Source organism: Lithobates pipiens, unplaced genomic scaffold (assembly GCF_037356315.1).
Source record: "Lithobates pipiens isolate NorthernLeopardFrog02 unplaced genomic scaffold, aLitPip1_a1.2 Scaffold_13, whole genome shotgun sequence".
Classification (NCBI taxonomy): Eukaryota; Metazoa; Chordata; class Amphibia; order Anura; family Ranidae; genus Lithobates; species Lithobates pipiens.
The window spans coordinates 188,914,986-188,940,107 of record NW_027507718.1 but is presented as its reverse complement, the minus strand read 5'-3'; the positions used below and the strand labels follow the sequence as shown (position 1 = coordinate 188,940,107).

At 45.3% G+C, this 25,122-nt stretch overlaps 1 protein-coding gene across 8 annotated transcripts in view; it reads left to right on the top strand.

Moving 5' to 3' along the window:
* The window catches only part of ADAMTSL5 (ADAMTS like 5), a 50,601-nt gene that overhangs the window by 8,451 nt on the left and 17,028 nt on the right, over nt 1-25,122 (top strand). For all 8 annotated transcript variants that reach the window (XM_077476009.1, XM_077476008.1, XM_077476007.1 and 5 more), the window contains 2 exons: nt 7,315-7,426; nt 23,192-23,319. In XM_077476009.1, the coding sequence (XP_077332135.1) occupies nt 7,315-7,426; nt 23,192-23,319 (240 nt within the window). The remainder of the gene's footprint in view (nt 1-7,314; nt 7,427-23,191; nt 23,320-25,122) is intronic.

The window sequence follows — 25,122 nt, the reverse complement described above, 5'->3', positions numbered from 1 at the left end:
TCTCTATGAGAGCCCATTGATTTGAATAGGAGTTGCACCAGAAGTCGGATCATAATGATCCGACTTGCAGTGTGACTTTTGTGATGAGGAATTTGAAGAGAAACCCCACACCAAAATGAAAAAAAAAACAGCGTGGGGTCCCCGTCAAGATCCATGCCAGACCCTTCGGATTGATATGGATTTTAAGGAAAACCCCCATGACAGAAAAACAGTGTGGGGCCCCCCAAAATCCATACCAAACCCTTATCCAAGCATGCAGCCCGGCAGGTCAGGAAAGGGGAAGGATGAGCAAGCGCCCCCCTCCTGGATCATACCAGGCCACATGCCCTCAACCTTGGGAGGGTTGGTGCTTTGGGCATGGGGGGACCTGCACCCCCCACCTCAAAGCACCTTGTCCCCATGTGAATGGGGACAAGGGCCTCTTCCCAACACCCCTGGCCATTGGTTGTCGGGGTCTGTGGGTGGGGGCTCATCGAAATCTGGAAGCTACCTTTAATAAGGGGGCACCCAGATCCTGGCCCCCACCCTATGTGAACGAGTATGGGGTACTTTGTACCCCTACCCATTCACCAAAAACAAGTGCCAAAATAAAAACAGTACACAGGTTTTTGACAAAGTAATTTATTAAAGCAGCTCCGGCATCTCTTGTTACGATTTCTTCTCCCCCCGGTAATGTCATCACCCTCCGGTTCTTCTCCTCTCACTGCTGATGACTTCTTCCACTGCCGGTTCTCCTCTCTCCTCTGTCTTCTCCCATTGTCTTTTCCCGCTGTTCTTCGTCCGATGTTCTCTCAATGTTCTCTCCCAGTATAATGCTAAGGCATCCGGAGGCTCTGCCCCTTGTGACGTCACTGCCAGGGGAATGATGGGGCGGTGATGTCACAAGGGGGCAGAGACTCTGGGGTCCCTAGCATTACATCGGGAGAGAATGCAGAGAGAACATCAAAGGAAGAACAGAGGGAGAAGACAGCGGATGAAGCCAGCGGGAGAAAACAGAGAGAGGAGAACCGGCAGTGGAAGAAGTCATCAGCGATGAGAGGAGAAGAACCAGAGGGTAAAGACATCGGGAGAATAGACGCCGGAGCTGCTTTAATAAATTACTTTGTCAAAAACCTGTGTACTGTTTTTATTTTTGACACTTTTATTGATGATGTACCCCATACTCATTCACATAGGGTGGGGGGCTGGGATCTGGGGGCCCCCTTTAATGGCCAGGTTTGTTGGGAAGAGGCCCTTGTCCCCATCAACATGGGGACAAGGTGCTTTGGGGTGGGGGTGCAGGCACCCCAAAGCACCCACCCCCCCATGTTGAGGGCATGTGGCCTGGTATGGTACAGGAGACGGGGGGCACTCGCTTGTCCCTTTCCTTTCCTGACCTGCCGGCTGCATGAGTCTGGTATGGATATTGTGGGGACCCCAAGACTTTTTTCTGGCGTGGGGGTTCCCCTTAAAATCCGTACAAGTTTCTCAGAGCACAAGTCGCACTGCAAGTCGGATCATTATGATCCAACTTCTGGTGGGACTTCTATTCAAATCAATGGGCTGTCATAGGGAACCATTGATTTTGAAAGGAGGCAAAGAAGCACCACTAAAAGCTAGCGTAGCTAAACGTGCATTAACGCCAATACAAAAAGCTACTAAAAGCGCGTTTTTACAGCTGCTTTTTCCTGCCGTCGGTAGTGGCATTGCAGCTCATTTTTTCTAATTCCCTGTGTGCCTAAGCCCTTAGGAGACAAGAGATTCCAGTGTTTGGTACAGGGACCTTAATCCTAAAAGAGAGATTTATATATTGAAGGCTGAGTGTAGTAGTTTCTTTCAAATCAATATTCCAGCGTTTATATAAAAATTACTCTCTATTACTCTCTTTGGCTTAACGGTAAGCTGCACTAGGCCACTTTTTCTTATACCCACATTTATTGAATCTTGTTCTCAAAATTCCTCAGTGTAATTGTCTTGGGTGCTTGTGAGTACCCCTTGTAGGAATTCTTCACTTATATACATCAGTATGGCAGATCATTAGCATAAGGGCAGCAGTACTTGCAGGTTACAACCCCCTAATAGTTTCAGGGTGGATTTCGGAGTTCCTTCTAAAGGACCTGATTGTGATAACCTGGACCATTGTCCTTAGTCTGGGTCGCTGCACTCTACATAGTCCTCTTTAACCCCTTCAGGGTTGACTCTACCTCCTTTTTATCCAAGGAGGAATTTTTAGTTATTATGTCTGAGTTTATGGGAAAAGTTTCACCAATGTAATCTGACTCAGAATGCATGAGCCAGAAATGTGTATACATGTCCTCTCCTCCAAAGCCCACCTCTGGTACATGAGGAGTCTCAGTCTGCTGACATCACTACAAAACTTAAGAATACTGTTTGGGTTATATTGATGTAGTCCACATGTGTCTAGACCTCAAATAGCTTGCATAGGCCACACCTAAACTTACCAGCCTGGATTCTCCTAAATGTTCCCAACCTGTTGAAACTTTTACTATTGTAACCTGTTTTTTAGAGTGATTGACCTAATCAACAGAAAGTCTTTACTGGTCACATACTGGTGACTTTGGCAGGATAGTGACCTGCAGGGGCGGACTGACAACTGATGGGGCCCCCGGGCAATAGAAGATCATGGGACCCCTGCATCCCAAGCCACACCTGCACAGGAGGACATTGGGGGGAGCACACAGGGAGACACTGGGGGGAGAGTGTACAGGGGGACACTGGGGGAAGGAGAGGGCACACAAGGGGACCCTGTGGGGGGAGAGCACACAGAGGGGACAGTGTGGGGGGAGAGAACACAGGGGGACAGTGTGGGGGGAGAGAACACATGGGGGACAGTGTGGGGAAAGAGCACACAGGGGGGACAGTGTGGGGGGAGAGCACGGGGGCGACAGTGTGGGGGGAGAGCACACTGGGGACAGTGTGGGGTGAGAGCACACAGGGGGGACAGTGTGGGGGGAGAGCACACAGGGGGGGCAGTGTGGGGGGAGAGCACACAGGGGGGACAGTGTGGGGGTAGAGCACACAGGGGGGACAGTGTGGGGGGAGAGCACACAGGGGACAGTGTGGGGGGAGAGCACACAGGGGGACAGTGTGGGGGGAGAGCACACAGGGGACAGTGTGGGGGGAGAGCACACAGGGGGCACAGTGTGGGAGGAGAGCACACAGGGGGACAGTGTGGGGGGAGAGCACACAGGGGACAGTGTGGGGGGAGAGCACACAGGGGGCACAGTGTGGGGGGAGAGCACACAGGGGGGACAGTGTGGGGGGGGAGAGCACACAGGGGGACAGTGTGGGGGAGAGCACACAGGGGGACAGTGTGGGGGGAGAGCACACAGGGGTACAGTGTGGGAGGAGAGCACACAGGGGGACAGTGTGGGGGAGAGCACACAGGAGGACAGTGTGGGGGGAGAGCACACAGGGGGGCACAGCACACAGGGGGACAGTGTTGGGGGAGAGCACACAGGGGGACAGTGTGGGGGGAGAGCACACAGGGGGGCACTGTGGGGGCAGAGCACACAGGGGGACAGTTTCGGGGGAGAGCACACAGGGGGACAGTGTGGGGGGAGAGCATACAGGGGGGGCAGTGTGGGGGGAGAGCATACAGGGGGGGGCAGTGTGGGGAGGGGGGAGCACACACTGAAGTGTGGCCCGGGCCTCATACATATGTACTGCCCCTTCCCTCCGATGGCGACCCTCCAGTAAAAAAAAAATTCACTCACCCAACACCTGTAATAATACTGCTAACTCGCGCTGCTCCCCACTGGCCCCTCCTCTCTTCTCGTCCATCCTAGACTCCTAGGTGATACAGTGCAAGCCTTGCACTGTATAACCTAGGAGTCTAGGATGGACGAGAAGAGAGGAGGGGTCGGTGGAGAGCAGCGCACCGTTAGCGGTATTATTACAGCCACTTCAAGGACCTCTCATTGAGCCGGGCACGGGCCCCTAATGGCTCCGGGCCCTCGGGCGGCGACCAAATCACCGATGGGTCAGTCCGCCCCTGGTGACCTGCCGTTTGGTGGTAGTGCCTGGAATCTGACACTGCAGTTTATCACACTTCCCACTACAGGCTGCTTGCAGAAAACTACAAGAACAGTCTTACTGAATAAGAAGAAAGAACAGCAGTGCCTGGTCTTTCTTATAGGAGTCCCCAGCACAAAATCTAATTTTCATGCTGGATTATTGCATATTTAGGTCAATGATTTATATTGAATAATTAATTATAATGAGATAGAGATTTCAAAATTCAGAGAGATAATGTAATAAGGCATATTGTAACATGTGTAATGCCTCTGAAAGCATTGTCATATCATAATTGAATATCAAGCAAACAAAGTAATATACAGAATAGTGAATACAGTTGTGATCATAAGTACATACCCTTGCAGAATTTATGATTTCTTCGCCATTTTTCAGAAAATATGAATGATAACACAAAAACTTTCCTTTCACTCAAGTTAGTGTTTGGCTGAAGCCATTTATTATCAATCAACTGTTTTTACTCTTTTTAAATTATAATGACAACAGAAAGTACCCAAATGACCCTAATAAAAGTTTACATACCCTGGTGATTTTGGCCTGATAACATGAGCACAAGTTGACACAAAGGGGTTTGAATGGCTATTAAAGGTAACCATCCTCACTTGTGATCTGTTTGCTTGTAATTAGTGTGTATAAAAGGTCAATGAGTTTCTGGACTCCTGACAGACCCTTGCATCTTTCAACCAGTGCTGCACTGACGTTTATCGATTCTGAGTCATCTGGAAAGCAAAAGAATTGTCAAAGGATCTGTGGGAAAATGTAGTTGAACTGTATACAACAAGAAAGGGATATAAAAATATATCCAATAAATTGAGAATGCCAATGAGCAGTGTTCAAACACTAAGCAATAAGTGGAAAATGAGGGGTTCTGTTGAAACCAAACCACGGTCAGGTAGACCAACTAAAATTTCAGCCACAACTGCCAGGACAATTGTTTGGAATGCAAAGGAAAACCCACAAATAACTTCAGGTGAAATACAGGACTCTCTGAAAACATGTGGTGTGGCTGTTTCAAGATGCACAATAAGGAGGTACTTGAAGAAAGATGGGCTGCATGGTCGAGTCGCAAGAAGAAAGCCATTACTATGCAAATGCCACAAAGTATCCAGCTTAGAATACGCCAAACATCCACAGAGACAAGCCTCGAGCATTCTGGCACAAAGTCATTTGGAGTGATGAGACCAAAATTGAGCTTTTTGGCCACAACCATAAATGCTAAATTTGGAGAGGAGTCAACAAGGCCTATGATGAAAGGTACACAGGTGGATCGCTGATGTTTTGGGGATGTGTGGGCTACAAAGGCACAGGAAATGTAGTCAAAATTGTTGGCATGATGAATGCAGTATGTTATCAAAAAATACTAGAGGAACATTTGCATTTATCAACCAGGAAGCTGCGCTTGGGATGTACTTGGACATTCCAACATGACAATGATCCAAAACACAGGGCCAAGTCGACCTGTCATTGACTACAGCAGAATAAAGTGAAGGTTCTGGAGTGGCCATCTCAGTCTCCTGACCTGAGCAGCGGTACACAGGTGGATCGCTGATGTTTTGGGGATGTGTGGGCTACAAAGGCACAGGAAATGTAGTCAAAATTGTTGGCATGATGAATGCAGTATGTTATCAAAAAATACTAGAGGAACATTTGCATTTATCAACCAGGAAGCTGCGCATGGGACATACTTGGACATTCCAACATGACAATGATCCAAAACACAGGGCCAAGTCGACCTGTCATTGGCTACAGCAGAATAAAGTGAAGGTTCTGGAGTGGCCATCTCAGTCTCCTGACCTCAATATCATTGAGCCACTCTGGAAAGATCTCAAACGTTCAGTTCATGCAAAACAGCCCAAGAATTTCCAGCAACTGGAGGCTTTTTGCCAAGAGGAATGGGCAGCTTTACCATCTGAGAAGATAAAGAGCTTCATCCACAAATACCACAAAAGACTGATGTTAAAGAGGGCAATACACGGTATTAAGAACTGATGTATGTAAACTTTTGATCAGGGTTATTTGGGTAATTTTGGTTGTCATTATGATTTAAAAAGAGTAAACATTGTTGATTGATAATAAATGGCTTCAGCCAAACACTAACCATGAGTGAATGAAAAGTTTTTGTATTATCATTCATATTCTCTGAAAAATGGCAAAGAAATCATAAATTCTGTCAGGGTATGTAAACTTATGAGCACAACTGTATGTCCCATTGTAACATGGTTATGGTTAGAAAGAAGAAGAGGGGAAGATAACAGCCAGAGGAACTAGTGCAATGAGAGACGTCAGCAGAGCGGGAAGGAAGGGGAAGAGGGTTGAGAAGGCAAGGGCAGCCTGGACTATGCCCACTCATTTATCTAAAGACCTAAAAGGCTGCCATCAGTACCCATAGGAAGGCAGTTGGAGAACCAAGGGTACCATATTGATGTGTATTATTCCATCATGTCTGATAGCCTCACTTCAATTTTGTCATGGGGCTTGGTTTGCGTAACTCTTGACCTTATTTCTGCTTCAGGGATTAGTGGAGATTTCCACACCTTGGCTATTTTCTGTTTAGCTGCTGTAGTCTTGCAAACATTTTAAAGAAATATAAGTAGGTATACAGATGCTTCTTGTAGTTAGACAATATTTAAAGTGGATGTAATCCCTCTCCTATACCCAGTGAAGTGAACAGGCTCAGATGATACACAGAGATTAAACAAATATCTCTGCATAGGTTTTACATGTATATCTGTTATCTTCAGCTTGCTATATTCTTTAGAATTCTTACATGGTGTTAGAATTTTTACTTTCTCATTCTGCAGTAGGAGTGGTGTCTGGGTTTACATTGTGTGGCAGCTGATTGGAGCAAATGCACACCCCACCACTCCACATAGGCACAAGAACGAAGATACCGTTAGAGCTGTACTGTGACAAAACAAGCTCTCTGCTAATCTATTTATAGCACCCACCCCAACACAAATCTAAGGCTGGTTTTATATCCCTTCTCGGATAACTTGTCAGAAGTTATCATGCTGATAACAGAGGAATGAAACAGCAGAAAGACATGACACTTAGGGTTTTGGAGAGAGATAAGAAAACACTACATATATATGCTTAGGTCAAATCTAATGAATCAGGTTTACATACATTTTAAGTTTAAAACAAAGAGCACTATTATAAAAGTGTACACTGGAACACATATGGCTGGTAGTATGTTATAATATTCACTAAGTGTATCTGTGTGTGTTTTTCTTATTGCTAATGTGCATTTTTCTCTTTGCTTGCTGTGTGATTTTACAGAAGTGCCCTGCGGATTCCATGCCTTTCAGAAATGTGCAATGTGCTGTCTACAACAACAGACCAATACCAGGTTCATCTGAGCAAACATACAACTGGGTGCCATTTTATGGAGGTAATGTTAGAACATTAACATTTAATAAGGCTTAAAATTCACAAAAAGTTTCTGATTAGGTAAAGTCTGATGGTTTTTCCATTTTTAAAAATTCCTCAATACAACAGTGGTACCATAGTTCTAAAATGTACCATATAGGTAAAAATCTGAATGCAAGTATTTATACTTTTTATTATGGTGTGGTCATAGGTGTGCACAGCTTATTCCATTAGGGTGTGCACCCCCAAAGCTCAGACACACTGAAGCATAGTAAACTGTGTTTACTTTTCTTCAGTTTGTGAATGAACACAGTGAGCAAGTGTGTTCACTGTGTTCATTTAGAAAAGGAAGAGCCGGCAAATTACATATTGACTAACCCTTTCCCCTGCTCTCTATCCTGAAACATTCCCTGTAGCAGCCAAGGGGAGAGGAGAGAAGAGGAGGGAAGCCAGCAGCACTGAGGGAGGGAGGATGGGGGCCACACGGGGGGAAGCCCGGGCAGTAGGGGGAATCAGCATCACACTGAGTTATTAGGGTGTGTCCAGGCACACCTGGCACACCCCCCGCACACGCCTATGGTTCTTTTGTTAAATTGAATAGATGATAACTTGAATAGATGCATTTCATACACTTACTGCTTCTGCATCTTAGAGCACCTGGAAAATCTTGTGCAAGGTATAAGCACATGTAATAGATCTATATTAAAAAATATTGTCACACAGTCTTTCCTGAATCATGTTCTGCATAACAGTAATCTGTCTTACTAAGTCAATGACCTAGAACTAGTGTGTGTGTGTGTGTGTGTGTATATATTGTAGACATGTCACTGGAGAAGTGATCGAGGGGGTGTACATCTCACCTAGGTTGCGACATAGTGTGAGATGGTAAATCCAGGATGGATCAGTTTCTCAGCAGCGATATGCTGTTGAGTGGTTAAGTAATTTTGCCGGGCCTGGGTTTATATGGAATGGCAGGTAGGTTTGGTAGAGGGACCTGTCATTCCACATCCCCCGATCCAGTTCTGGGTTTGGGATCAGGTGAGCTTTGATCCTAATTAGCCTGGGAAGGTAAAGGCTCTGCAAGGCCTGCAGGTGATTGCTCCCAGCCAGGGAATGAACAGCCTGTATGTTGAAGGAAGCTGCAAGCACAGACACTGCTGGAGCTAAAACCCACCCTGCGATATCCAGACGAAAAGACGCTGTCTTTATAAATGTCAGATAGGTGAGAAGAACCTGTTAGTAAGCGCCCAGCCGGGCTAGGTCTTTTGTTTATTTTGTTGTACTTAGAAAGCACGGTGTTGCTGTATGTTTTGTTTGCTGGACTGTTTGTACCACGAATAAACGCCAAGATCTGCTTCATATATTCCAAGTCTGCTGTGAACTGTGTCCAAACACACCCTACCCCGGGAAGATCCCTTACAATTGGTGGAGAATGCGGGCAACAGACGGTTGCTAGGGGCAACGGTGTGGACAGACTTGGCTACAGCTGCTTATGTCCTGGGTGAAAGCTGCATCTAAACTCCAAGAACAGTCCAGCAACATGGAGGAGATGCTGAAGCAGTTTATGCAAGTGAGTTTGCAACAACAGCAGGCTCAGACAGAGGCCAATAGACGACATGAACAGTCCATGGCTGAACAACAGCAGATGATGGCTGCACAACAGCAGGCTCAGACAGAGGCCAATAAACGACATGAACAGTCCATGGCTGCACAACAGCAGATGATGGCTGCACAACAACAACTTCTCGAGCACCTGATAGCAAATCGAGAGGCGCCTGTGGTTGCTAATCCACCCACAGTGGAGGGAGCCGCTCCAGAAATTTTTTTTGGGAGAAGGACTGTGCAGAAAGCGCTGCAAAAGATGACTGCTGAGGACGATGTTGAGGCCTTTCTAACAATATTTGAGCGCGTGGCTGAGCGAGAGAAGTTACCAGCCGCTGAATGGGCAGAGGTAATTGCGCCCTATTTAACAGGTGAACCTCAAAAGGCCTACTATGACCTCAGTGAGCAAGAGGTCAAGGACTATACTCGGCTAAAAGCGGAGATACTTGCCCGACTAGGAGTTACTACTGCGGTCCGTGCCCGGAGGGTACGCAACTGGAGCTACAGTCTGGACCAATCAGCGAGGTCCCAGATGTATGACCTAATCCATTTGGCAAGAAAGTGGTTGGAGCCAGACACTTCTACTCCTGCACAAATCCTAGAGAAGATCGTGATGGATCGCTACCTCCGAGCACTCCCTACTGACCTGCAACGCTGGGTGGGACAAGGTGATCCTAAGGATGCAAACGAACTTGTCAACCTTGTGGAGAGGTTCCAGGCGACTGAGGACTACCTCCGTGATGTTCCTGCAGCATCTTCACCTCCCCGGAGCGCCAGATCTGTGCCGTCCGCTGGTAAGAGACTTCCATCTATTGGGGGAGTGTGGAGGGCTGCTGATGGAGGGATAAGGGCTCAAGTGGTGTCTCAGGGACAAAAGACTGGTGATGGTCCCGGGTGGCTAAGGGGCTCTAAAAAGGACTCCTTGCCAAGGAGACCAGCCCCTATCCAGTGTTGGAGATGCCATGAGGCGGGACACGTGTCTGCCCATTGCCCTCTTACCTCTGAACCCATGGAATGTGACGCTAGCCGGCGCCAGTCGCTATTTGCGGAACCATCTTGTGCTGCAGTTCCTGGACTAGAGACTGAACCGCAAATCTGCAACATCACAATCAATGACTTTCCTGTTAAAGCGTTAATGGACTCAGGAAGCCTCGTAACCTTGGTGCATGCTAGCCTGGTGGCTGGGGACTTAGAGCCTAACAAGCATATGAGTGTTGTGTGCATACATGGTGATACAAAAGTGTACCCTATAGTGCTGGCTAAAGTCGGGACTAAACAAGGCACCGTACAATATGAAGTGGGTGTGGTTAAAAACCTCATGCATGATGTAATATTGGGCCGCGATTTTCCGTTATTCTGGGCTCTCTGGGAAAAAAGAGAAATCCCCAAAAGGAGTGAGGATACCTCTAAGGAGGTTGCCTTGTCCGCTGTGAATGATAAAAGTATGCAGGATGAAAATGATTGTTTTCCTTTGCAGGTCCTGGTTGGGGAGGAGGATCCTCCCACTGAGCAAAATATACTAGACTTAGAGGTGTCTAGGGATAATTTTGGGGCTGCACAATTACAGGACCCCACTCTCAAAAATGCGAGAGAGCAGGTTACTGTTATGAATGGGGTACCTCAGGAACCAGATGCTGAAAAAAGATTTCCACATTTTTCGGTGACTAATGATCTTTTCTATAGAGTCAATAAGATTAAGGATGAGATTGTGGAACAGCTTCTGGTACCTAAGCCGTACCGGCGTCAGGTGCTTGACATGGCTCATAACCATGTTCTTGGGGGACACTTGGGGACTGACAAAACGAGAGAGAGGGTTCTCCAGAGATTTTTTTGGCCGGCCATATATGATGACATTAAAAAATACTGTGAGTCGTGCCCCACATGTCAGGTTAGTGCCCCAGTGTCACATTTTCGCAGTCCTTTGGTTTCGCTCCCTATTATAGAGGTGCCTTTTGAGCATATTGCCATGGATTTAGTGGGTCCCATTGTAAAGTCAGCTAGAGGACACCAGTATATTTTGGTAGTCATGGATTATGCGACCCGCTATCCTGAGGCTGTACCCTTAAGAAACACTGCATCTAAAACAATTGCACGTGAGTTGTTTTATATGTTCTCTAGGACTGGGATCCCCAAAGAAATCCTAACTGACCAAGGTACGCCATTTATGTCGAAAGTAATGAAGGAGTTATGCAAACTATTTAAAATCTCACACATCCGTACCTCTGTGTACCACCCCCAGACGGACGGATTGGTGGAGAGATTTAATAAAACTTTGAAACATATGTTGAAGAAAGTGGTGGAAAAAGATGGTCGTGACTGGGATCATTTATTACCCTACCTCATGTTTGCTATTAGGGAAGTGCCCCAAGCGTCCACCGGGTTCTCACCATTCGAGTTGGTCTATGGTCGTCACCCTAGGGGTCTACTGGACATCGCAAAAGAGACATGGGAGAATGAGTCCACCCCATACAAGAGTGTTATTGAACATGTAGCACAAATGCAGGACCGTATAGCCACTGTAATGCCCCTCGTAAGGGAACACCTCCAGAGGGCTCAAGAGGCCCAAAGTAGGATTTACAACCGGTCCGCAAGAATCAGGACATTCAACCCAGGCGATAGGGTCCTTATACTAGTCCCCACTGTTGAGAGTAAATTCTTGGCGAAGTGGCAAGGTCCTTATGAAATTGTTGAAAAGATCAGTGAGGTGAACTACAAGGTGCACCAACCAGGTAGAAGGAAGCCTTTCCAAGTTTATCACATAAACTTGATCAAGCCCTGGAAAGACAGGGAATCCTTGGTGGCGACAAATACTGTTAATAATTTGTCACAACCAATCCCTCCAGTCAAGGTAGGTGATACTCTATCAGTGTCACAGAAACAGGAGGCTCAGGAATTTCTACAGAAAAACAAAAACAAGTTCTCTGACCTCCCAGGGCGTACACACCTCATCCATCATCACATTGAAACTGAGCCTAGAAGCAGAGTAAACCTTAAGCCCTATAGGATACCGGAGGCACGTAGGGAAGCCGTATCTGCCGAGGTAAAACGTATGCTTGCTCTGGGGGTAATTGAGGTGTCCCAGAGTGAATGGTCCAGCCCAATTGTGCTAATCCCAAAGCCCAATGGAACTTGGAGGTTCTGTAACGATTTCAGAAAGTTGAATGAGATCTCCAAGTTCGATGCGTATCCTATGCCCAGGGTAGATGAGTTAATTGAGAAGTTGGGTAACGCCAGGTACATAACCACCCTCGATCTCACAAAGGGCTACTGGCAGATTCCACTGTCTGCTGAGGCTAAAGAGAAAACGGCATTCTCTACCCCTGATGGACTATTCCAGTATGTAGTGATGCCATTCGGGTTACATGGAGCGCCTGCAACCTTCCAGAGGTTGATGGACTTAATTCTGCGACCACATCGTGATTACTCAGCTGCCTACCTCGATGATGTGGTCATTTTTAGCCCTGATTGGGAAAGTCACCTCTGTAAGGTACAGGCCGTGTTGGATGCCATAAGTGATGCGGGGTTGACCATAAATGCCGAGAAGTGTGCTCTAGCCCTAGAAGAGGCCAAATATCTGGGCTACATTATTGGGAGAGGGTTGATTAAGCCACAGCTAAATAAGATTGAGGCAATACAGAATTGGCCTAGACCCCTGACAAGGAAACAGGTTAGAGCTTTCCTGGGTATTACGGGGTATTACCGTAGATTTGTGCCGAACTTTGCCTCAGTTGCTGCTCCACTAACTGACTTGACAAAGGGCGGAAAGACAGCAATGGTCACGTGGACCCCAGAGGCCGAGAAGGCTTTCCAAAGCCTTAAGTCTGCCTTGTGCCAACCACCTGTGTTAATCACCCCCGATTTCAGGCGAGAATTTCTGGTCCAGACAGATGCCTCTAACACAGGCTTAGGTGCAGTACTCTCACAAGTAGTGAATGGTGAGGAGCATCCAGTGACGTACTTGAGTAGGAAACTAACCCCGGCCGAGAAAAATTATGCCATTGTGGAGCGAGAATGTTTGGCAGTAAAGTGGGCTCTAGAAGCTTTAAAGTATTACTTGCTAGGCAGGAAATTCAAGTTGGTGACAGACCATGCCCCCCTAACATGGATGAAGTTAAACAAGGAGAGAAATGCAAGAGTGACTAGATGGTTTCTGTCCCTACAAAACTTTAATTTCACTGTGGAACACAGGCCAGGGAAATTACAGGCAAATGCTGATGCATTGTCGAGGGTAAGTTGTCTGTGGGGACAAAAGGCTCAGCCCTCCGGTCTGAAAAAGAGGGGGGGGATATGTAGACATGTCACTGGAGAAGTGATCGAGGGGGTGTACATCTCACCTAGGTTGCGACATAGTGTGAGATGGTAAATCCAGGATGGATCAGTTTCTCAGCAGCGATATGCTGTTGAGTGGTTAAGTAATTTTGCCGGGCCTGGGTTTATATGGAATGGCAGGTAGGTTTGGTAGAGGGACCTGTCATTCCACATCCCCCGATCCAGTTCTGGGTTTGGGATCAGGTGAGCTTTGATCCTAATTAGCCTGGGAAGGTAAAGGCTCTGCAAGGCCTGCAGGTGATTGCTCCCAGCCAGGGAATGAACAGCCTGTATGTTGAAGGAAGCTGCAAGCACAGACACTGCTGGAGCTAAAACCCACCCTGCGATATCCAGACGAAAAGACGCTGTCTTTATAAATGTCAGATAGGTGAGAAGAACCTGTTAGTAAGCGCCCAGCCGGGCTAGGTCTTTTGTTTATTTTGTTGTACTTAGAAAGCACGGTGTTGCTGTATGTTTTGTTTGCTGGACTGTTTGTACCACGAATAAACGCCAAGATCTGCTTCATATATTCCAAGTCTGCTGTGAACTGTGTCCAAACACACCCTACCCCGGGAAGATCCCTTACAATATATATATATATATATATATATATATATATATATATTTATATTTATATTTATATATATACTAGTTGCAAAGAGTCAAGTTTCTTAATTATTGTCATTTACATACACACACATACACACTACAGTATATACTGTAGCATATATAGTACTGTGCAAATGTTTTAGAGAATGCTTTCAGAAATAGAAGTGTGAATAACGTATTTTTATCGATTAACAAGATGGAAAGTAAAAGCAACAACAGGAGAGAAACCCAAATAAAATCAATATATGGTGTTACCACCCATTGTCTTCCAAACAGCATCAATTCTTCAATTCTTATAGATACTCTTGCACACAGTTTTTAAAGGAACTTGTCAGGTTGGTTGTTCCAAACATCTTGGAGAACTAACCACAGATCTTTTGTGGATGTAGACTGCCTCAGATCCTTCTGTCTCTTCATGTAATCCCAGACAGACTGGATGATATTGAGATCAGGGTTCTGTGGTGACCAAACCATCACTTCCAGAATTCCTTGTTCTTCTTTACACTGAAGATAGTTCTTGAACAGATGGCATTGAACGTATGTTTGGGGTTATCCTGCTGCAGAATAAATTTGAAGCCAATTACAGGCCTCCCTGATGATATGGCATAATGCATAAGTATCTGCCTGTATTTCTCAGCATTGAAGATGTGCATAGAGCATGGAAGCAAAGCTAAGCGACTCATCTATGCACTAAAACAATGGGGTGCAGAAAAATGGCATCAGGTGCTCTGGACTTATGAGTCGAAATTAAAAATATTTGGCTATGGCAAAAGGTAGGTAGCGAAGAGCTGGAAAGCGGTACAATAATGAGTGTCTGCAGTCAACAGTGAAGTACGGTGAAGGTTTCTTGCAAGTTTGGGGCTGCTTTTCTGCAAATGGAGTTGGAGATTTGATCAGGATCAATAGTGTCCTCAATGCTGAGAAATACAGGCAGATAATTATTCATAATGCCATACCATCAGAGAGGCCCCAGATTTATTCTGCAGCAGGACAACGACCCAAAACATGCAGCCAATGTCATTAAGAACTACAGTATCTTTGGCATAAAGAAGAACTAGGAGGTCCAGGAATTGATGATTTGACCCCCACAGAGACCTGATCTCCATATCAAGTCTGTCTGGAATTAAGGGGTGTACAGTCAGGGGAGGCAGGACCTCACCTGCCATAAACATAAAAAAAATAAATTGAGTTTCGAGGGTTCTAAGTCCTACCCCACCACTGTTAAAAAAATTGCTCCAGCGACCTATGGTTCCAGAGATATGGGGCTCCTTGCACAGCCTGTCAGAAAATAAATACACAGCGGCCACAAGCTGACACACTGTGTGCAGCAGACTAAGAGGATGAGCTCACAGTGCCTCTCACTTCTTGTCAGAGGCACTGAGCTCAATAAACAGCTTGGAGTCTTGGGAGAATGGTAAAATACCATTGGTCCCAGCTGTCCAATAAAAATGCTGCAGTGGAGGCACGCCTCTCTCTGCAGTGTCATAGAAGGGGCATGTGTCTCAAAGACAAATACTCCCTTCCAGCCCAGCCCCTTTTCCTTATTATTTATCTATTTACTGTGAAATTACTGGTTGGAAGTTATAACTTCAAACTTCAGTAATCTGTCCATTAAGCCACCTGCTTGATTACAGATTTTGAAAGTATAGAAAATTACCTTAAAAACGATATTTAATAATTATTTGTATCATACTTACTTATGGTAATTAACCCCTTGCCACCCAGGCCAATTCTGACATTTCTCCCCTACATGTAAAAATCATATTTTTTTTTGCTAAAAAATTACTCAGAACCCCCAAACATTCTATATATTGTTTTAGCAGACACCCTATGGAATAAAATGGTGGTCATTGCAACTTTTTATGTCACACGGTATCAGCAATTTTTTTAAATGCGCTTTGTTTTTGGAAAATAAATAGTTTCATGGATAAAACAAAAACAACACTATTTAGCCCAATTTTTTTGTAGAGTGTTAAAGATGATGTTACGCCGAGTAAATAGATACCTAACATGGCACACTTTAACCACTTTCAGACCGGACCATTTTGCTGGTAAATGACCAGAGGTCTTTTTACACTTTGGCACTGCGCTGCTTTAACTGGTAATTGCGCGGTCATGCAATGTTGTACCCAAACAAAATTTGCGTCCTTTTCTTCCCACAAATAGAGCTTTCTTTTGATGGTATTTGATTGCCTCTGCGATTTTTATTTTTTGCGATATAAACGTAAAAAGACCGCAAATTTTGAAAAAAAATGATATTTTCTACTTTTTGTTATTAGAAAAATCCAATAAACTCAATTTTAGTCATACATTTAGGCCAAAATGTATTCAGCCACATGTCTTTGGTAAAAAAAAAGTCAATAATTGTATATTTATTGGTTTGCGCAAAAGTTGTCACATCTACAAACTAAGGTACGTTTTCTGGAATTTACGCAGCTTTTAGTTTACGACTGTCTATCTCATTTCTTGAGGTGCTAAAATGACAGGGCAGTACAAAACCCCCCCAAATGACCCCATTTTGGAAAGTAGACCCCCTAAGGAAATTGATAAGAGGCATGTTGAGCCCATTGAATATTTTATTTTTTTGCCTCAAGCGATTGAATAATGACAAAAAAAAAATTTTTTTTTTTTTTTTACACAAAGTTGTCACTAAATGATATATTGCTCACACATGCTATGGGCGTATGTGAAATGACACCCCAAAATAAATTCTGCTGCTTCTCCTGAGTACGGGGATACCACATATGTGGGACTTTTTGGGAGCCTAGCCGCGTACAGGGCCCCGAAAACCAAGCACCGCCTTCAGGCTTTCTAAGGGCGTAAATTTTTGATTTCACGCCTCACTACCTATTACAGTTTTGAAGGCCATAAAATGCCAAGATGGCACAAAACCCCCACAAATGACCCCATTTTAGAAAGTAGACACCCCAAGCTATTTGCTGAGAGGCATGTTGAGTCCATGGAATATTTTATATTTTGCCACAAGTTGCGGGAAAATTACAAACTTTTTTTTTTTTTTTTTTTTTTCACAAAGTTGTCACTAAATGATATATTGCTCATGCATGCCATGGGCATATGTGAAATGACACCCCAAAATAAATTCTGCTGCTTCTCCTGAGTACGGGGATACCACATATGTGGGACTTTTTGGGAGCCTAGCCGCGTACGGGGCCCCGAAAACCAAGCACCGCCTTCAGGCTTTCTAAGGGCGTAATTTTTTGAGTTCACTTCTCACTACCTATTACAGTTTTGAAGGCCATAAAATGCCAAGATGGCACAAAACCCCCACAAATGACCCCATTTTAGAAAGTAGACACCCCAAGCTATTTGCTGAGAGGCATGTTGAGTCCATGGAATATTTTATATTTTGCCACAAGTTGCGGGAAAATTACAAACTTTTTTTTTTTTTCACAAAGTTGTCACTAAATGATATATTGCTCACGCATGCCATGGGCATATGTGAAATGACACCCCAAAATAAATTCTGCTGCTTCTCCTGAGTACGGGGATACCACATATGTGGGACTTTTTGGGAGCCTAGCCGCGTACGGGGCCCCAAAAACCAAGCACCGCCTTCAGGCTTTCTAAGGGCGTTACAGTTTTGAAGGCCATAAAATGCCAAGATGGCACAAACCCCCCCCCCCCCAAATGACCCCATTTTAGAAAGTAGACACCCCTAAATTTAGGGGTACACTAGTGAGACTAGGTAATAAATGGCGGGTGCCCTGAAACTATAAAAAAATAACTAACCAACCAGCGTCACCTGTAACAGTTATATGGTGATCACTGGTGAAAGGGTTAACTAGGGGGCAATCAGGGGGCTTTATGCGGTAGTATATGGGGGTCCCTGGCGCTATAAAAAGCTGCGGCGAACCTAAATACCTACCTGCCTAACTAGCGTCACCTGTGACACTAATACAGCGATCAGAAAAACGATCGCTTATTAGGCTGGGTTCACACTGGAGCGATGCGGGAACGCCACGAATGCGCGGCGGGTTCCCGCATCGCATGCCTCCCGGCGGCAGTTCACACTGCCCTATGCGAACTGCTGGGAGTGTCAGTGAAATGTTAATGACACCCCCAGATCAGTTCGCATATCGCAGTGCGATCTGCAAACTTGGATCGCATGGTGTGAACACCCATGCGATCCGATTCTGCTGCGGACCAAAAAAAGGGTCCCGTGCGAGTTTGCGGCGGGTGCGGCGGGTGCGACACGAATTCAGCCATACTATCTGTATAGCTGAACTCGAATCGCACAGAGATCGGATGTGATTTGCACTGCAGTGCGGTGCGAATCACATCCGTTCTCATAAACCGCTGCAATGTGAACCCAGCCTTAGTGACACTGGCGACGGGGGGTGATCACGGGGTTAAACCTTTATTGGGGGGGTTAGGGGGGTACCTTAGAACTAAAGGGGGCTAACCCTAACTGCCCTAACAGTTATTAGTCACAAATGACACCTGCCGGGTGATCAGGGGGTTAAACCTTTATTAGGTAATAAATGGCGGGTGCCCTGAAACTATAAAAAAATAACTAACCAACCAGCGTCACCTGTAACAGTTATATGGTGATCACTGGTGAAAGGGTTAACTAGGGGGCAATCAGGGGGCTTTATGCGGTAGTATATGGGGGTCCCTAGCGCTATAAAAAGCTGCGGCGAACCTAAATACCTACCTGCCTAACTAGCGTCACCTGTGACACTAATACGGCGATCAGAAAAATGATCGCTTATTAGGCTGGGTTCACACTGGAGCGATGCGGAAACGCCGCGAATCCGCGGCGGGTTCCCGCATCGCATGCCTCCCGGCGGCAGTTCACACTGCCCTATGCGAACTGCTGGGAGTGTCAGTGAAATGTTACTGACACCCCCAGATCAGTTCGCATATCGCAGTGCGATCTGCAAACTCGGATCGCATGGTGTGAACACCCATGCGATCCGATTCTGCTGCGGGCCAAAAAAAGGGTCCCGTGCGAATTTGCGGCGGGTGCGGCGGGTGTGGCGGGTGCGGCGGGTGCGGCGAATGGCTGAACTCGAATCGCACAGAGATCGGATGTGATTTGCACTGCAGTGCGGTGCGAATCACATTCGTTCTCATAAACCGCTGCAATGTGAACCCAGCCTTAGTGACACTGGCGACGGGGGGTGATCACGGGGTTAAACCTTTATTGGGGGGGTTAGGGGGGTACATTAGAACTAAAGGGGGCTAACCCTAACTGCCCTAACAGTTATTACAGTCACAAATGACACCAATGCAAAAAAAAAAAAAAAAAAAAAAAAAATGACATTGGTGTCACTGTGACTGGGGGGCAGGGGTAATTGGGGGGGTGATCGGGGGGTAAAGGGGGGGTGTGAGTGTGCCTGGCATGTTCTACTGTGTGTGGGATGTGTTGGTGCAACTCACTGATCCGCTCTCCTCCGTGTCGGAACGAAAAATACCGACACGGAGGAGAGAATACATCACTTCCTCTCCTGTGTTTACATTACAGGAGAGGAAGTGATGTCACCGGGGATTTCCATTCGTCGGGAGCGATCGCGAGGGGGTGGCCATGAATGAATGGCCGTCCCCTCGTCCGGGATCGCTCCCGAACGAAAACCGACCGCCGCAGGCACCGGGCGGGGGCCCGATCGGGCCCCCGACCCGCGGGAGGCAAAGCACGTACATGTACGTGCTTATGCCTGCCCGTGCCATTCTGCCGACGTACATCGGCGTGAGGCGGTCGGCAAGTGGTTAAAATTGCGCACACTTGTGGGATGGCGCCAAACTTCAGTACTTATAAGTCTTCATAGGAGACGCTTAAATTTTTTTTACAGGTTACATGTTTAGAGTTACAGAGGAGGTCTAGTATTAGATATATTGCTCTCACTCAAACTATCACGGGGTATTTAACCTGTGTGTATCTGGCTCTGATACTAGCCAGTGTCTCTCCAGCCACTGACCTCACCGCATGTCCCCACTGGAATTACATGAAGAGACAGAAGAATTTGAGGCAGCCTATATCCATAGAAGATTTTTTTACACCTGTCTAAGAATTTTGAACAGTACTGTGTGTGTGTGTGTGTGTGTGTGTGTATGTGTATACAGTATCTCACAAAAGTGAGTACACCCTTCACATTTTTGTAAATATTTTATTATATCTTTTTATATGATAACACTGAAGAAATGACAATTTTCTCCAATGTAAAGTAGTGAGTGTACAGCTTGTATAACAGTGTAAATTTGCTGTCCCCTCAAAATAACTCAAAACACAGACATTAATGTCTAAACCACTAGCAACAAAAGTGAGTACACCCTTATGTGAAAATGTCGAAATTGGGCCCAATTAGCCATTTTCCCTCCCCAGGGTTATGTGATGCATTAGGCGCGACACACGGGCGGACTGTCTGACGGACTTGGTCCGCTGAAACGTGTTTCAGCGGACAATCCGCTCGTGTGTGGGCTTCAGCGGACTTTTTCAGCGGACAGTCTGGCGGACTAAGTCTTTCGGAATTTCCGTAATATTGTCCGTCCAAACTTGGTTTCAGCGGACAGTCCGCTCGTGAGTAGGCAAGTTGGATGGACTAAGTATGGCGCATGCTCAGAAAGGATTTACACGGCCGAAGGTTGCATTGCAGTGTATTGGACGTCGTATTTCTAGTCCCGTCGACCGTGCTGTACACGTCATCGCGCAAGCTTTCAGCGGACTGTCTGTTCGTCGTGTGTGGTCAAGTCCGTTCATTCAAAAGTAGGACGGACTGTCTGTCGGATTGTCTGACGGACTTAGTTGGACGGATAGTCCGCCCGTGTGTACGCGGCCAAAGTGTTACGAGGTCTCGGATTTGAATGGGGAGCAGGTGTATTACATTCTCTCATACTGGTCACTGGAAGTTCAACATTGCACTTCATGGCAAAGAACTGTCTGAGGATCTGAAAAAAAGAATTGTTGCTCTACATAAAGATGGCCTAGGCTATAAGAAGATTGCCAAGACCCTGAAACTGAGCTACAGACCATACAACGGTATAACAGGACAGGTTCAACTCACAACAGGCCTTTGCCATGGTCGACCAAAGAAGTTGAGTTCACATGCTTAGTGTCATATCCAGAGGTTGTCTTTAAGAAAGAAACGTATGAGTGCTGCCAGCTCTGCTGCAGAGGTTGAAGGGGTGGGGGGGTCAGCCTGTCAGTACTCAGACCATACACCGCACACAGCACAGCAAAAAAAATGGTCTGCATGGATGTCGAGAAGGAAGCCTCTTCTAAAGATGATGCACAAGAAAGCCTGCAGTTTGCTGAAGACAAGCAGACTAAGGACATGGATTACTGGAACCATGTCCTGTGTTCTGATGAGACTAAGATAAACTTATTTGGTTCATATGGTGTCATGCGTATGTGATGGCAACCAGGTGAGGAGTACAAAGACAAATGTGTCTTGCCTACAGTCAAGCATGGTGATGGGAGTGTCATGGTCTGGGCCTGCATGAGTGCTGCCGACACTGGGGAGCTACAGTTCATTGAGGGAACCATGAATGCCAGCATGTACTGTGACATACTGAAGCAGAGCATGATCCCCTCCCTTCAGGGACTGGGCCGCATGGCATTATTCCAACATGGTAACGACCCCAAAAACACCTCCAAGGTGACCACTGCCTTGCTAAAGAAGTAAAGAAGCTGAGGGTAAAGGTAATGGACTGGCCAAGCATGTCTCCAGACATAAACCCTATCCTCAAATGGAAGGTGGAGGAGCACAAGGTCTCTAACATCCACCAGCTCCGTGATGTCGTCATGGAGGAGTGGAAGAGGACTCCAGTGGCAACCTGTGAAGCTCCGTGAACTCCATGTCCAAGAGGATTAAGGCAGTGCTAGAAAATAATGGTGGCCACACTAAATATTGATACTTTGGGCCCAATTTGGACATTTTCACTTAGGAGTGTACTTGCTTTTGTTGCCAGCTGTTTAGACATTAATGGCTGTGTGTGGAGTTATTTTGAGGGGACAGCAAATTTACACTGTTATACAAGCTGTACACTCACTACTTTACATTGTAGCAAAGTGTCATTTATTCGGTGTTGTCACATGAAAATATATAATACTCACTTTTGTGAGATACTGTATATATATATATATATATATATATATATATATATATATATATATACATATATTAGCCAATGGTTGTCAACGTACACAAATCATGAATAAAAGATGGGTCCGGTAGCGCATATAAACCAAAACCAAAAAGTGCAAAAAAGTGCCAAAAAGTGCAACTTAAAACACATTGCCAGTGACAGACTCATGTTGGAGCACATTTCACTCACCTCTGTTGAATTGTTTCCTTGCTGGTCCTGGATGCTGTTGAATTTACCTCACTAGTTATGTGCCAGTGCAGGAGCAACATCTCACTGGCACTTTTAACGAGGGAGGTATTCCATAGAAATTGGCAAGGGAGCTGTTAGCGATCCTGAAGCTGGTGAAAACCGTGTGGTGTGGTCCTTAGGTTGGCTTCACATCTATAGTTTTCTTGCATTGCAGGCAATGCACCATACACTCTTTAGTGTGTTGCAATGCCATTCATTTTCAATGACACCCCAAATTCACAAAAGAAAGGCATCTGTGTTGTAGTGGAATACAAAGTAACACTTGATCCTGCATCGTGGTGCACTGCATCAGGAAAAAGAGTGTAGGTGCATTTTCCAGTGTGCTGGCAGCCTATTCAAATAAATGGATTGCCTTAATGCAATGCATGTTGATACACAGCATACACAATGATATTCTTTAGGATAGAGTCTCTTTATCACACAGCTTAAAACAGAAAATCTATATATTTTTTTTTTAAGAAAGTGAGAAAGGTTAAAACCTCTGTACGGTTCACCCTCACTTCCTGCCCTGGTGACAACAAAAGATCTCAGAAATGTTTTCCCTGAAAAAAAGGGAGGGGAACTCTCCAAAAAAGCAAACCTAACAAAAAGGTTAAAAGTTGGGATTGTCTCCTTAGTTTGGGTAGTTTTCTTTTCACAGCTTGTCTCATCATTAGGAAAGGAAGTGAAGAAAAACACAGGAAGAAATAAACAAAACTGACAAGTTTCTAACCTTTCTACACTCTACCTAAAACTAGTCAAAATATTTTTTTCTGAGGTTGAACTTATTTGAAAGAGAGATCATTATTTTAAAAGTCTAATTGTATTTACTTTTTAATTGGTGTTAGAATTTACTTATGATTTAATAATAATATATGTAAAAATAATGAATAATTATCTATCATCGTCATGTCAAATATATAATTAATTTCAGCTTCCAATGCCTGTGATTTAAACTGTTTGGCTGTTGGATATAACTTTTATTATACCTTTGGGCGAGTACTTGATGGAACCAGCTGTGGAGCAGACTCTGCCGGTACCTGCATCAGCGGCAATTGCCTGGTAATAATCTTTAATTTTGTTTTATGTGTGTGTGTGTGTGTGTGTGTATATATATATATATATATATATATATATATATATACACACCCAATTATTTTTATAGAAAAGAGTTACATTCTTTTACATTCTTGGGGCTTTGCATTTATAGTTTACTTTGGGGACAGGGGTTCTTTATTATAGGGGTTGGGGAGCTGTCTGAGGTACCTTTTTGGTTTCCAAACTTTCACATGCATGCTTTTGTGGACTGGGTAAAGTTTATTAAATAGGTAAATAATAGAGATATTTAAAAACAAAATTATACATTTTTAGTTAAATCGCTATAGTTCAGGTCTCATCTCTTTCTAAAAATATGTCTTCAAGGCAAAATACATTTACTAAACACAATATTTTCCTAAGTTCCCTTACATTCTAGGTGGATGTTCTCAGCCAGGAAGGCCATGATTTATGCTATTTTTTTACTGGTAATTTTATTTAAAAAAAATATTTGTTTTGGCTTACACCACACACTGCTATGTACCTTATGCACAAAAAACATAGTGCTTTGATAGTACCAGGGAGACCAATGCTTATGAAAGCAGCAATAAATATCTGCCCCCTCTATCCCTCTCCTCCCTTTTCATAACCACTTTATATCTCATAGAATCCCTAAAGTCTCCATGAGATATGAGAAGAGTGGCCAAATCAACCTACAGTATCAATGTTCACCAAGAACTAAATGTGTATTGGATAGACTAGGTCAGTGGCGGCTGATGCTTAAAATTTTTGGGGGAGCGCAAACAAGTTCTGAAAAAAACCCCATCAATCGCAGCCACTGTGCCCATAAAACGCAGCCACTGTGCCATATAAAATGCTTCCACTGTGCCATCAAATGCTGCCACTGTGCCATCAAATACAGCTACTGTGCTCGTCTTATGCAGCCACTGTGCCCATTAAATGCAGCCTCACTGTGTACCATCAAATGCAGCCTCACTGTGTCCCATCAAATGCAGCCTCACTGTCCCATCAAATGCAGCCTCACTGTCCCATCAAATGCAACCTGCGCTCCATCAAATGCAGCCTGTGCCCCATCAAATGCAGCTTGTGTTCCATCAAATGCAGCCTGTGTCCCATCACATGCAGCTTGTGTCCCATCACATGCAGCTTGTGTCCCATCAAATGCAGCCTGTGTCCCATCAAATGCAGCTTCCATCAAATGCAGCTTGTGTCCCATCAAATGCAGCCTGTGTCCCATCAAATGCAGTTTCCATCAAATGCAGCCTGTGTCCCCCCAAATGCAGACTGTGTTCCATAAATTGCAGCCTATGTCCCATTAAATGCAGCCTGCGTTCCATCAAATGCAGCTTGTGTCCCATCAAATGCAGCCTGTGTCCCATCAAATGCAGCCTGTGTCCCATAAAATGCAGCTTCCGTCAAATGCAGCCTGTGTCCCATAAAATGCAGCCTGTGTCCCATCAAATGCAGCCTGTGTCCCATCAAATGCAGCTTCCATCAAATGCAGCCTGTGTCCCCCCAAATGCAGACTGTGTTCCATCAAATGCAGCCTGTGTCCCATTAAATGCAGCCTGCGTTCCATCAAATGCAGCTTGTGTCCCATCAAATGCAGCCTCACTGTCCCATCAAATGCAGCCTGTGTCCCATCAAATGCAGCTTCCATCAAATGCAGCTTGTCCCATCAAATGCAGCCTGTGTCCCATCAAATGCAGCCTGTGTCCCATCAAATGCAGCTTCCATCAAATAGAGCCTGTGTCCCATCAAATGCAGCCTGTGTCCCATCAAAGGCAGCTTGTGTCCCATCAAATGCAA